General features: G+C 38.1%; 1 protein-coding gene across 1 annotated transcript; it reads left to right on the top strand.

The window, feature by feature from the left end:
• Positions 1 to 52: 52 nt before the first annotated feature.
• On the top strand, positions 53 to 1,647 carry LOC137735874 (peptide methionine sulfoxide reductase B5). The gene is made up of 3 exons (XM_068475228.2): positions 53 to 260; positions 1,082 to 1,238; positions 1,343 to 1,647. Exons 1-3 carry the CDS (start codon positions 151 to 153, stop codon positions 1,496 to 1,498), a joined length of 423 nt encoding a protein of 140 aa, XP_068331329.1. The 5' UTR covers positions 53 to 150; the 3' UTR covers positions 1,499 to 1,647.
• Positions 1,648 to 13,856: the final 12,209 nt, after the last annotated feature.

Consider the following 13,856-nt stretch of genomic DNA (forward strand, 5'->3'; position numbering starts at 1 on the left):
TCGACTAATTAGGAATCTTCGGGAGATGCTCTAACAGAGGATATGGTTGATTTTGCGTCCATGTTCAATATTACAATTTCCACATAAGTCTATTCGAAAGTTTTCCAAGAAAACGTATCGACCAAAAAAAACAGCGAGGAGAGTGAAGACATGGCTGCGCCTACACCTGCACCGCCAGGTTCAGTTCAGAAAACTGAGGAAGAATGGCGGGCTGTTCTCTCCCCGGAACAGTTCAGGATTCTGCGCGAGAAAGGAACTGAGTAATTCCTTTCTCTTTTCTTTATCTGCCTGTTCCTATTTCTAATTTTGGTCATCATATTTTATACTATGATCAATTTAGATATGTCTCAATTCTCATGTGATATTTGGAATTTGATGGGTTCTGTCTTTTCTCTGGATTTTTTGATTAGTCTGGTCGATTGAAGAAATTTATGGATTTTGTTGTTCTTGGATGGTATATTCAATATTTTTTTTTAAAATCTTCTGTTTCTCTGATAATTTTTTTGTATTTTTTATAATATAACTCATAAAACATGTTGTCATTTGCAAGATTGTATAACATATTCTAAGTCTAAAAATTTGTTAGCCACAAAAAATATAGCATCTGTGATGAATTGGCAGAAGAACACCCATGAAGTGCTTTAGGGTTTACTTGCTTACTAATGGTATTCAACTGTTTTTAAGTCTGCTTGCAAAACTAAGGCTATTTGATAACCATTTCGTTTTCAGTTTTTAGTTTTTATGTTCGTTTTTGTTAACACGTTGAAGACCTTTTTGTCTTCCATTAAGATTTAGAAAAATTCCCACTCGAGGCCCTTCCAGCAGTAATTGAACTAAAATCGAGAATCATCGAGTTGTCAAACTTCTGAAAGATACAAAATTTTGCCAAATCTCCAAATTTACCCTACTTCTTGTGTATATAATATGTATAGAATTAGATTTCGGAGGAAATTACTCCAGTTACCAATTTAATACATGTTATCTAATCCCTTCGCCTTGATTACAATGTTGGGGAGATATTAGTATCTGTACAATGTGTGAATTGATTAAGTTAGACTTGCTTACGGTTGGAGTTATGCAGGGCAAAATTCACTGGGGAATATGACAAGGTTTTTGAAGAAGGGGTTTACAAATGTGCTGGTTGTGGAACACCGCTTTATAAGTCAACTACCAAGTTTGATTCCGGATGCGGTTGGCCTGCATTCTACGAGGGTCTGCCTGGTGCCATAAACCGATCGGTGTGTTCCTGTTGCTGATAATACAAATGTTGTTTGTTTTTGTTTTTAGCTAATGCATTTTGCTGACATTGGATGTAACTGAAACAACTATGTACGTACTTCAGCCTGACCCAGATGGGAGGAGAACTGAGATCACATGTGCAGCTTGCGGCGGTCACTTGGGGCATGTTTTTAAAGGGGAAGGGCACAAGGTGCCGACAGATGAACGCCACTGTGTCAACAGCGTTTCCATCAAGCTTGTTCCTGAAACGTCTGCATGATGAGGTCTTTTGGATCGTTGTCACAACAGATCTAGCTGCTTTCTTACGCTTAAACCTTAACGTGATTTCTGCCGTGTATGAAGAGAACACAAAGATTGTTAATCTGAATCTGAATGTTGCTGAAGGGCCAATAAAACCTCTTTGTTTTAGTTTCTTGTTTCATGGATGAATTTTTCCTGCCTATTCCAGCAACAACATTGGATTGTGTTAAATGTGATTTTTCTTCAGCAGCTACAGGCACCGAGTGCCTGTAGGTACCGTAGAATCGGTCTCAAAAGTGCTCCAAGTTCAAGCAATTATTTGATGGGAAATTTGGAAGACAAACTTTTTAGAATTCGTCTTCTGTGATTAGAGATATAGCCACTCGAGGCCGATTAAGTTGTCCTCGAGTTCCCCTCGAGCATTTCATCGTGAAAATTATTCTTTGACGCTAGTTCATCGCGAAAATTATTCGGTTATGAAGTCTTCGGAGGTTGTCATCATCCCTCATCAAGCTACGTTTACTCTGTGCAATAGTAGAAAGAAGTATTGTTTTTTGCATTACTGCGTGAATTGCATAAAGGAGTGTTGTCTTTGCACCATTGCGTAAATTCGAACCCGTTTGACTTCCTTATCTAACAAACAAACAAACAAAAATTGCTGACTCAAAACTCAAGTGTCTTGACTTGTCCAACTGGTACAAGTGAACGAGAAGGACACCGGCCCAACTTCTTGTTGGATTTGGTATAAAATTGGAATTGTATTCCTAACTAAAGTAGGAATCCTAGTTGTAATGAGTATAGGAAACTTGGACGCAAGTTTCCAGGTGGTGTTTGGATTCTAACTTAGTTTAGGATTAGGTTTGTGGCTAGGTTGTCTAGTATAAATATGTGTAAACCTTAACGTTAGGGTGTGTGAATTTGAGAGACTTGAGAGGCAAGAGAACTACTGTGAAGATTAATGTGAGTTCTTTTGTAATCCTTTATTAATTAATAAAGTGAGTTTCCATTGTTCATATCTTTGTGTGATTGTTTTGGTTTAGTCATCTTGCTTGTGTTACAACAAGTGGTATCAAGAGCTTGGTTCAATGATTAAGCCAAAACAATGACAAAACCTGAAGACTCTAGCAAGAGTAAAGATGATGGGGGCACTGAGGTTACCAAAACATCGGTGCAAAGTGCTAGGTTCGAGATCGAGGAGTTTGTCGGGACTAATAACTTCGCTATGTGGCAGTGCGAAGTTAAGGATGTGTTGATACAACAAGGACTACTTGTAGTACTTGAAGATATGCCTATGTCGATGAAAAAGGAGGAATGGCAGCGGCTGAATGCGCATGCATGTTCCACAATTCGATTATGTCTTGGCAAGGCACAAAAGTATGGTGTGATGAATATTTCATTGGCCAAAGGACTATGGGATACACTGGAGTCCAAATATTTGAAAAAGAGTGTAGAAAATAGACTTTATCTTAAGAGTAAGCTTTATCGTTTCCAATATAAGGAAGGAACGAAGATGATTGATCATCTCGAAGAGTTTAACAAAATGATTGCTGAATTGTTGAATTTAGAAGAGACGATCAAGAATGAAGACAAAGCGTTGCTTGATGAATTCTTTGCCTGAATCCTATGAATCATTTGTTACGACATGGATTTATGGTAGAGAAACTACTAAATTTGATGAGATCTCAAGTGCTGTGATGAATCATGAAGTTCGAAATCTTGATAGACAAGAGAGGAACAACTCTGAAGCACTAATGGTGAGAGGAAGATCAAAAGAAAGAAAGTCTGCAAATAGGAAGAAAAGCAAGTCTCGCACAAGAGGTAACTCAAGCAACAGAAAATTCTTGGATAAAGATGAGTGCGCTTTTTGCCATGAGAAGGGACATTGGAAGAAGCATTGTCCTAAAATCAAGGCTAAAAACAAGGAAAGGAAATATGAGGATTCAGAGGCAAACATTGTTGAAACTGATGATGAGGATTTTGTTTGTGCCCTAACAACAGCAGAAAGCATAGACTATGTAAATCAATGGGTGCTTGACACTGAATGCACTCATCATATGACTTCCCAACGTCATTGGTTCTCATCTTTCAAAAGTATCACTGGAACTGTGTATATGGGTGACGATAATCCATGTTCAACGCAAGGGATTGGCAGTGTTATGATTAAGCATCATGATGGTGTAGTTCGAGAGTTACAAGGAGTAAGATATGTTCCAGACCTCAAGAAGAATTTAATTTCCTTAGGCACCCTTGAATCCCAAGGTTGCAAATTTTATTCTGAGAATAATATACTTAAGGTAGCTAGAGGGGCGTTAGTGATAATGAAGGCTCCAAGAAGAGGTTTGCTTTACTTGTTGGAGGGCAAAACCATGGAAAAACAGGTGGCTATGGTGGCAGAAGGTGATCAAGAGGATACATCTTCTCTATGGCATATGAGGTTGGGGCATGTGGGAAACAAAGCACTGCAAGGGTTGATTAAACAAGGGATTTTAAAGGGAGCCAAAAGTGGAAAAATAGACTTTTATGAACACTGCATTGTTGGCAAACAAACAAGGGTAAAATTTGGCACTGCAATACATCAAACTGAGGGTATTTTGGAGTATATACACTCAGATGTCTGGGGTGTTGGAAGTATGCCCACAAAGCCACTCATTTGATGTAATAGCTTTTTGGAATACTTATTGTGTTAAACTTTTATATGTTTAATAGAGGGCAAAGCTTATTGTTAATCACTATTTATAGTATCTTGTGTTTAAGCAATAAGGGAATCCAAGGAATGTATTTGATCTAAGAGACAAAGTGATTTAAGTTAGTTAAATTAACGAGACCTTTCTCTTATGTTCATTCCTAAAACGTTCCTAGCCATAGGATTGCCAAATGGGCATTGACAATCCGCTAAGGTTAGTATGTGTTATGTCGACTCAAGCGTGAGTATGAACTAGTCTCAAGTCATTTGGTGTTGGACACTAAGGCAAACACATAGGTGCTCGAAAGAGTAATCGAGTACACTGAACAACGATCAAACGAGAGTTCGAACATACATGTCATGTGAGAACTCAATAGTTGCAATATGCAAAGTAGTCCTTTGACCTGAGGCATCATTGATGTCTAATGGTTAGGTCCTTGATCTTTGATTATGTCAACGGCATTCCATTGGAGTGTCCACGGCATTGTTGGGGTCAAGCTATCTAGTCATGTAGGCATATGAATGCACAACAAGGGATCTCTAACCTTCCATGGTGGAAGGAGAATACTCTAAGATATGATTCGAGAGTCTTTGGCCAAAGCATATGAATATGACTAAGGAAGGTTGTTCCAAATCTTATTCAATTGAATCATATAGAGAAATATCACATTGGATAGTAGACATGAAACAAACTATCACTTAAACAATGTGATTAAGAGTATTGTATTAGAGAAGGACCGTATTGCATTGTAGTTGTAACTGGATAGGTTCTCCAACCACTTCTACTTAGCTTGGGTAACCATGACATGCTGCTAGGCGTCACCCATGGTTTGTGGAAGCCCTAAAGATTAGCAAACACTAATTTTAAGGGAGAATTGAAATGTGGTTTCAATTCACAATCGATCGTTAAGAGTAACATCGCCCACTACCTCGCTAATTGGAACCTAATGGATCGTACACCGAGTAAGGATATAAGTGAAGAAATTATATGAAATGGATAAGCAATTAAATGGTTTAATTGAAGAATGGTCAAGATTAATTAAATAGTTAATTAATTATACGAAACGTTCGTATTGGGCGTTTAAGTTAGTTTTGGGCTTCGGGGCACAAAAACGTTTTGGTCCACAAGGCCCATTATGTTTAAGTTGTATGACAACTAAAACAAAATGGGCAATTAAGCCCAATAACAACATATTTTCGGCCATAAGGGTGAGGGGTAGCAAACTTGTATTAATTACAAGTTTGCCACTCACATGAAATGAAGTATAAAATCAACATTATAGCTTTGTTTCAAATTAGGGTTTTCTAATGGAATTTGGGTGAAACTTATTCTCTCATTTTCTACATAGAGGCCGGCCACTTAGGGGAGGAACATCTAGCAATCTTCTTCTTCCCTAAGTCATCCATTTCATCTTCACACTACATCTTTGGTGTGGAGACTTGGAGACACCAAACCTTTGGTGTTTTTGGAGAACAAATCCTCAAATCCTCAAAGAAGAAAAGGAGCACTAAAAGGGAGGAAATCACAAGGAAGATCCAAGGAGCAAGGAGGTGACTTGAAGGCCCTCCACTTGGGTGAATCCCTTGTGTAATCAAGGATGAGCTTCAAGGGTAAAGAATCTCTAAATTCTTATTCTCTTTAATATTGTTAAAGAGTCTTATGGTTCACCATATAATAGGCTTTGAAAGTCATGGGTTTTATGAATTGTTTTTGAATGCATGCCTACTTTAAAGTGTTATTAGTATGCCTATGTATTCAAATGTTCATGCATGTTCTTAGCTAGGACAAAATTTTTCCTTCAAGTGGTATCAAGAGCCTAGGCCTAGTTTATGGTGGATCCTTTTGGGTTTTGTGATTTTTCATATTTTGTGATTTAAGTGTTGTAAATGTTACGAGCTTTGTTCTTGCTTTGAATATAAATTTTGCTTGAAAATTTAGCATCTCAAATGTTGTAGATGTATTTCATTAAAGCATGAATAATGGAACTAAAAGTTGGTGCCAAGTGTTTTGGGATTTTCGGCCAAATCCAAAGGGTGAGTTTTTGGGTTCTTGTTAGCCTTGTTAAAATGGTTTTAATGTGCTTTTTGGAACCCCTAAGTACCCTAGGATATTAACCCTCTTTTGAGTTGTGAAAAATTGAGTTTTGGTAAGTGAAAACATTCATGGAGCTATTATGAGTTTTCATGAGTGTTCTTCAATGTTCTTGAAGTTCTTGCCAAGAACAAAAATTTTTGAAGTTTTGATTCAAAAGTTTTTTGTTTTTCATAAAGTTTTGATTATTAATTGATGGGTGATGATTATTGGTGAGAAATGATTAAATGGCTTTAATTATGTCAAAGATATATTTTCTTTTCAAACCATCCCCACCATCTTTAATCTCACCCACCAAAATCCACTTACAAAATTTTTTTTTATCAAAAATCTCAATGATGGCCGGCCACCCCTCAAGTGGGGTACTTTTGTGCAATTATATAAAATGTTGATACTTTTGTATATTTGAATTTTGGCCCAAAAGTTTGTGTTTTGCAAAATGGCCCAAATAAAATGAGAACAAAAATTGTTTTGTCTCTTTAATGAGAATTGGATTTTCATTATATTTAGTTCCATTTAAATCAATTCTATGGATCCAAAAACCAATTGTTTAAAGTTGCTTTCTTAGTTAATTTAGTTAATTAAGAAAAGGGTGATTATGAACCAAAGGCCTCGATAATTGAGCTATGTGATTGGCCGATTTACATTATGAATGCTTGGGTTTTAAGTTATGTAGATTTGAATGTAATTTGATTAATTCAAGTTGTTGTATTGGGCATAAGTCCTTCAATTTGTTGTAAAGGGCATAAGCCCATTATTTGTGTTGTAAAAGGGCATAAGCCCTTCTTATTATTTCATGTATTCCTCTTTGTTTATATGTATGCAAATTGGAATAGTTGGGTCCAACGCCCAATAGGAAATAACGGTTTAATTGGATTAAACGCGTAACTAAAATCAACAACTATCTACCTTAAACCCAAGGTCCAACACAAGGCTCGTGTTGGATCAAATCAAACGGTTCATAATCATCCTAAAACCTAATATGACTATATAGTCCATATGAGGATGCAATGCGTTCGTTAGTAGTTCCATATAGTCTCGCTTGTTTCAACGAAACAGTGGGAGTATTATATGCTACTAATTCATATTAACTTGGACCAATAGTTATGATAGGGCCATGTTCTTTTAATATGATTAAAATGTTTTGATGTAGCCCAAAACTACTCCCTCAACAAACGAATATTAAGTTGGTAAACGAGAGGTGTTTTGAACATTTCTTCGTAGGCCTTCCACCGTGGTGGGCTCCAATCGTTTGTGACTTGTACACCGGCTTCACCCTATCATGGGGGAGTACAAAGTGCATGCTTACACTCAGGAGGAGTCCATAAACATATGATGAGGTAAGTGTAGGCAACGAGGATAGCCAACATCGTATCATCGTGAGGTTATTCTTGAACCCCTACACGAACTAAGCATGGTGGGAATAACTTAACTAAGTGCAATGGTGCCAACATCGTATCATCGTGAGGCAACATTCTCTAGAGGCCAAACAAGATGGGTAATTACAAACGTTGTAAATGAGTAAAGCGTTATTCTCTCATCATTATTTTTGCTAACCAACATCGTATCATCGTGAGGTGGGCTTGGTAATGGTGAGTCTCCCATACCCCGCTAAGAGTTCAACATAACTCTCGGATTCTATTGAGGGATATGGAATTTGCCAAAAATAGCGGGTGGTACTATTTGATTCAAGACCCAATCAAGTAGTTAATCAACAATCTAATATGATTTCTGTTATGTTATGTAGTTAACGACATGCCTAAAATACTACCCACCATTATACTTGACAAAATGGCCTAAGACTTTTTCCTTGCATATCTCTCGGATGATTTCACTAAGTTTATTGTAAACTATAAAGTGAATAGATTCGATCATACTTTTAACAAGATGATTGACATGTGCTGTAAATTTGAAAAATGTTTCAAAAAGGACAGTGGGAGTGAGAATGCAAAAACAAGGAAGAGGTTACATAAGAAGAAGGCAAAGAAATCCAAAGGAACATGCTTTCATTGTGGAAAGGATGAACGTTGGAAGAAGAAATACAGGGTGCGCATTGCGAGCCTTATGACACGAACTTTTGAAGAGACTATTTCGGTCATAGAAAGTGCTTTTACAGTGAGCTCCAATTCCTGGATATTTGATTCAGGCGCTAGTCAACATATCTGTAATACGATGCAGGGACTAGCAGAGAGCAAGACACTGCACAATGGGGAGATAGTTGTGCGAGTTGGGAACGGCACTAAAATCTCTGCAAAAGCAATAGGCACCTATATGCTTAAACTACCCTCTGGGGAAGTCTTGGAACTTAAAAATTGTTTATATTTTCCTTCATGTATAAAGAATTTGATTTCTATCTCTAAACTTTTACGAGATGGGCACTCAGTATTGTTTGACAAAATGAGTTGCACTTTATACTTGAACGGTCGTGTTATCTCTCATGGTAATATGATAGAGGGACTTTTTCACCAAGAGACGAATAGTGGTTTGCACTGTATTGAAAGCGGGAATACCTCAAAACCCAAAAGGGCTAGAGAAGAAGTTAATCAAGAAAAGATGTGGCATCTTAAACTTGGACATGTGAACCTTGATAAGATTCGCAAGATGTCGAAAGACGGATATTTCCGCCCGTTAGGTAATGACCAGATGGGTACTTGTGAATGTTGCTTGAAAGGGAAGATGACCAAATCTCCATTCACTGGGAAAGGAGAGCGTGCCACTGAAATTCTAGGGTTAATCCACACTGACGTATGTGGACCTATGTCTACTACGTCGAGAGGAGACTTCTCATACTATATCACATTCACCGACGATCACTCTCGGTTTGGCTATGTGTATCTTATGAAGTACAAGTCAGAATCCTTTGAAAGGTTCAAAGAATTCAAGAATGAAGTTGAGAAGCAAACTGGGAAACAGATAAAGATCCTAAGATCAGATCGAGGGGGTGAATATCTGAGTAATGAATTCCTAGATTATCTCAAAGAGTGTGGAATAATATCACAGTGGACTCCACCGGGAACTCCACAACTTAATGGAGTTTCTGAAAGGAGAAATCGAACCTTGATGAACATGGTTCGTTCTATGATGAGTTCCGCTGATCTGCCAGTAACATTCTGGGGATACGTTCTATATACAGCAGCTTACTTGCTTAATAGAGTACCTTCCAAATCAGTTTCACAAACGCCCTATGAGATATGGCATGGAAGAAAGCCAAGTCTTAATCACATTAAGATTTGGGGTTGTGAAGCATATGTCAAGAAGCTTGAAGCTACTAAGCTTGAAGCGAGATCAGTAAGGTGCTATTTTGTGGGATATCCTAGAGAAACTATGGGATATGAGTTCTACCATCCTGACGACCAGAAAGTCTTTGTCGCCAGAACTGCTAAGTTTCTAGAGGACGAATTTGTTCTCAAAGGAACTATAAGTAAAAAGATGGAAATTAATGAGATTAATGATGAACCACAAACAAGCACACGACATGTTGACAACCCTGTTCCTGAACCCCTAGCTCCACGTAGATCTGAACGGGTTAATAAGCCACCTAGGAGGTATGGCTTAGACAAAGACTTTGGGGAATTGTACCTTCTAGGTGACAATGACACAAAGGAAGACCCTAGAGACTACACTGAAGCAATGTCCGACATTGATTCAAAGAGATGGCAATAGGCCATGAAATCCGAGATGGATTCCATGTATCAAAATCAAGTCTGGACTCTTGTAGACCCTCCAGAAGGTATAGTACCTGTTGGAAACAAATGGATCTTCAAGAGGAAAATAGGCGTTGATGGGAACGTGGAGACTTATAAGGCTAGACTAGTAGCCAAGGGTTACAGGCAAAGAGAAGGGATTGACTATGAAGAAACCTTTTCTCCTGTAGCCATGATTAAGTCCATTCGGATTTTGCTTGCTATAGCTGCGTACCATGATTATGAAATCTGGCAAATGGACGTGAAGACAGCCTTTCTGAACGGCTACCTAGAGGAAGAGCTTTATATGGCTCAACCCGAAGGTTTCGTGTCCAAGTCTGAAAAGACTAAGGTATGCAAGCTTCAAAGGTCCATTTATGGACTTAAGCAAGCCTCCAGGAGCTGGAACATTCGTTTTGATACTGAAATCAAATCGTTTGGTTTTACTCAAAACGAAGACGACAATTGTGTTTATCAAAAAGTCGTTGGGGAAGCAGTTGTATTCCTAGTGTTATATGTAGATGACATATTACTATTCGGGAATGACACTGCAGTACTTTCTTCTGTAAAAGTGTGGTTGTCCAAAACCTTCCACATGAAAGATTTAGGAGATGCATCTTATGTACTTGGGATAAAGCTCTATCGTGATAGATCCAGAAAATTAATTGGATTATCCCAATCAATGTACATTGATAAGGTGCTAAGTAGGTTCCAGATGGAGCAATCTAAGAAAGGTATTCTTCCTGTAGGACATGGAATTCATCTTTCTAAGTCCATGGGACCTAAGACCCCTGAAGAGATACGGCATATGAATATGATTCCTTATGCTTCCGCCATAGGAAGTCTAATGTATGCCATGATATGCACAAGGCCTGATATCGCATATGTTGTGAGCATTACTAGTCGATATCAATCTAACCTAGGATCAGAACACTGGGCAGCTGTCAAGACGGTCCTTAAGTACTTAAGAAGAACTAAGGACATGTTCCTCATTTATGGAGGAGCGACAGAGTTGCGAGTGGAAGGCTATACAGACGCAGATTTCCAATCTGACGTCGATGATAGAAGTTCTAACTCCGGATATGTATTCACTCTCAATGGTGGGGCTGTCAGCTGGAAAAGCAAGAAACAAAGTGTAATTGCTGATTCCACGACAGAGGCTGAATATGTCGCTGCAGCTGAAGCCGGCAAAGAAGCGTTCTGGATGAAGAAGTTCATCACTGAACTTGGAGTGGTTCCAACCATTACATCACCAGTAACTTTGTACTGTGATAATAGTGGGGCGATAGCTCAAGCCAAGGAACCCAGGGCACATCAAAAGAACAAGCATTTTGATAGGCGCTTTAATATCATTAGAAGATATGCTGCCGAGGGGAAAGTTAACATCCTCAAAGTTGCTTCAGCCGATAACGTAGCAGATCCACTAACGAAGCTAATGTCTCAAATCCAACTTGACCGTCATATGGAAAAGATGGGTATTAGATACATGGGAAGATGGCTTTGAGTGCAAGTGGGAGATTGTTGGAAGTATGCCCACAAAGCCACTCATTTGATGTAATAGCTTTTTGGAATACTTATTGTGTTAAACTTTTATATGTTTAATAGAGGGCAAAGCTTATTGTTAATCACTATTTATAGTATCTTGGTTTAAGCAATAAGGGAATCCAATGAATGTATTTGATCTAAGAGACAAAGTGATTTAAGTTAGTTAAATTAACGAGACCTTTCTCTTATGTTCATTCCTAAAACGTTCCTAGCCATAGGATTGCCAATTGGGCATTGACAATCCGCTAAGGTTAGTATGTGTTATGTCGACTCAAGCGTGAATATGAACTAGTCTCAAGTCATTTGGTGTTGGACACTAAGGCAAACACATAGGTGCTCGAAAGAGTAATCGAGTACACTGAACAACGATCAAACGAGAGTTTGAACATACATGTCATGTGAGAACTCAATAGTTGCAATATGCAAAGTAATCCTTTGACCTGAGGCATCATTGATGTCTAATGGTTAGGTCCTTGATCTTTGATTATGTCAACGACATTCCATTGGAGTGTCCACGGCATTGTTGGGGTCAAGCTATCTAGTCATGTAGGCATATGAATGCACAACAAGGGATCTCTAACCTTCCATGGTGGAAGGAGAATACTCTAAGATATGATTCGAGAGTCTTTGGCCAAAGCATATGAATATGACTAAGGAAGGTTGTTCCAAATCTTATTCAATTGAATCATATAGAGAAATATCACATTGGATAGTAGACATGAAACAAACTATCAATTAAACAATGTGATTAAAAGTATTGTATTAGAGAAGGACCGTATTGCATTGTAGTTGTAACTGGATAGGTTCTCCAACCACTTCTACTTAGCTTGGGTAACCATGACATGCTGCTAGGCGTCACCCATGGTTTGTGGAAGCCCTAAAGATTAGCAAACACTAATTTTAAGGGAGAATTGAAATGTGGTTTCAATTCACAATCGATCGTTAAGAGTAACATCGCCCACTACCTCGCTAATTGGAACCTAATGGATCGTACACCGAGTAAGGATATAAGTGAAGAAATTATATGAAATGGATAAGCAATTAAATGGTTTAATTGAAGAATGGTCAAGATTAATTAAATAGTTAATTAATTATACGAAACGTTCGTATTGGGCGTTTAAGTTAGTTTTGGGCTTCGGGGCACAAAAACGTTTTGGTCCACAAGGCCCATTATGTTTAAGTTGTATGACAACTAAAACAAAATGGGCAATTAAGCCCAATAACAACATATTTTCGGCCATAAGGGTGAGGGGGAGCAAACTTGTATTAATTACAAGTTTGCCACTCACATGAAATGAAGTATAAAATCAACATTATAGCTTTGTTTCAAATTAGGGTTTTCTAATGGAATTTGGGTGAAACTTATTCTCTCATTTTCTACATAGAGGCCGGCCACTTAGGGGAGGAACATCTAGCAATCTTTTTCTTCCCTAAGTCATCCATTTCATCTTCACACTACATCTTTGGTGTGGAGACTTAGAGACACCAAACCTTTGGTGTTTTTGGAGAACAAATCCTCAAATCCTCAAAGAAGAAAAGGAGCACTAAAAGGGAGGAAATCACAAGGAAGATCTAAGGAGCAAGGAGGTGACTTGAAGGCCCTCCACTTGGGTGAATCCCTTGTGTAATCAAGGATGAGCTTCAAGGGTAAAGAATCTCTAAATTCTTATTCTCTTTAATATTGTTAAAGAGTCTTATGGTTCACCATATAATAGGCTTTGAAAGTCATGGGTTTTATGAATTGTTTTTGAATGCATGCCTACTTTAAAGTGTTATTAGTATGCCTATGTATTCAAATGTTCATGCATGTTCTTAGCTAGGACAAAATTTTTCCTTCATAGGGACCTGCAAAGAATGAATCTTTAGGAGGGAAGAGATGGTTTGTGTCCTTTATTGATGATTACTCACGGAGATCATGGATTTATACGATGAAGCACAAACATGAGGTGTTGAATATTTTTTTGGAATGGAAAAACATGGTTGAAAAGAAGACTGGCAAGAAGTTGAAAGTCTTAAGAAGTGATAATGGCGGGGAATATACTTCTGATCCCTTCTTCAAGATATGCAAAAAGGAAGGTATTACTCGTCACTTTAGTGTTAGAGAAACTCCCCAACAAAATGGCATTACAGAGAGGTTGAATCGAACATTGCTAGAAAAGGTAAGATGTATGCTTTGACAAGCAAAATTGCATAAAAGATTTTGGGCAGAAGCATTAAATTATGCATGCCATATTTTGAATCGTCTACCTTCTGCAGCTTTAAATGGTAAGACTCCAATGGAGTTATGGTCAGGAAAAATAGCTTAAGACTATGAAAGACTAAGGGTTTTTGGGTGTGATGCTTACTACCACGTGAAAGAAAACAAACTGGATCC

This window comes from Pyrus communis, chromosome 13, assembly GCF_041283825.1.
Source record: "Pyrus communis isolate YQ-2024b chromosome 13, ASM4128382v1, whole genome shotgun sequence".
Classification (NCBI taxonomy): Eukaryota; Viridiplantae; Streptophyta; class Magnoliopsida; order Rosales; family Rosaceae; genus Pyrus; species Pyrus communis.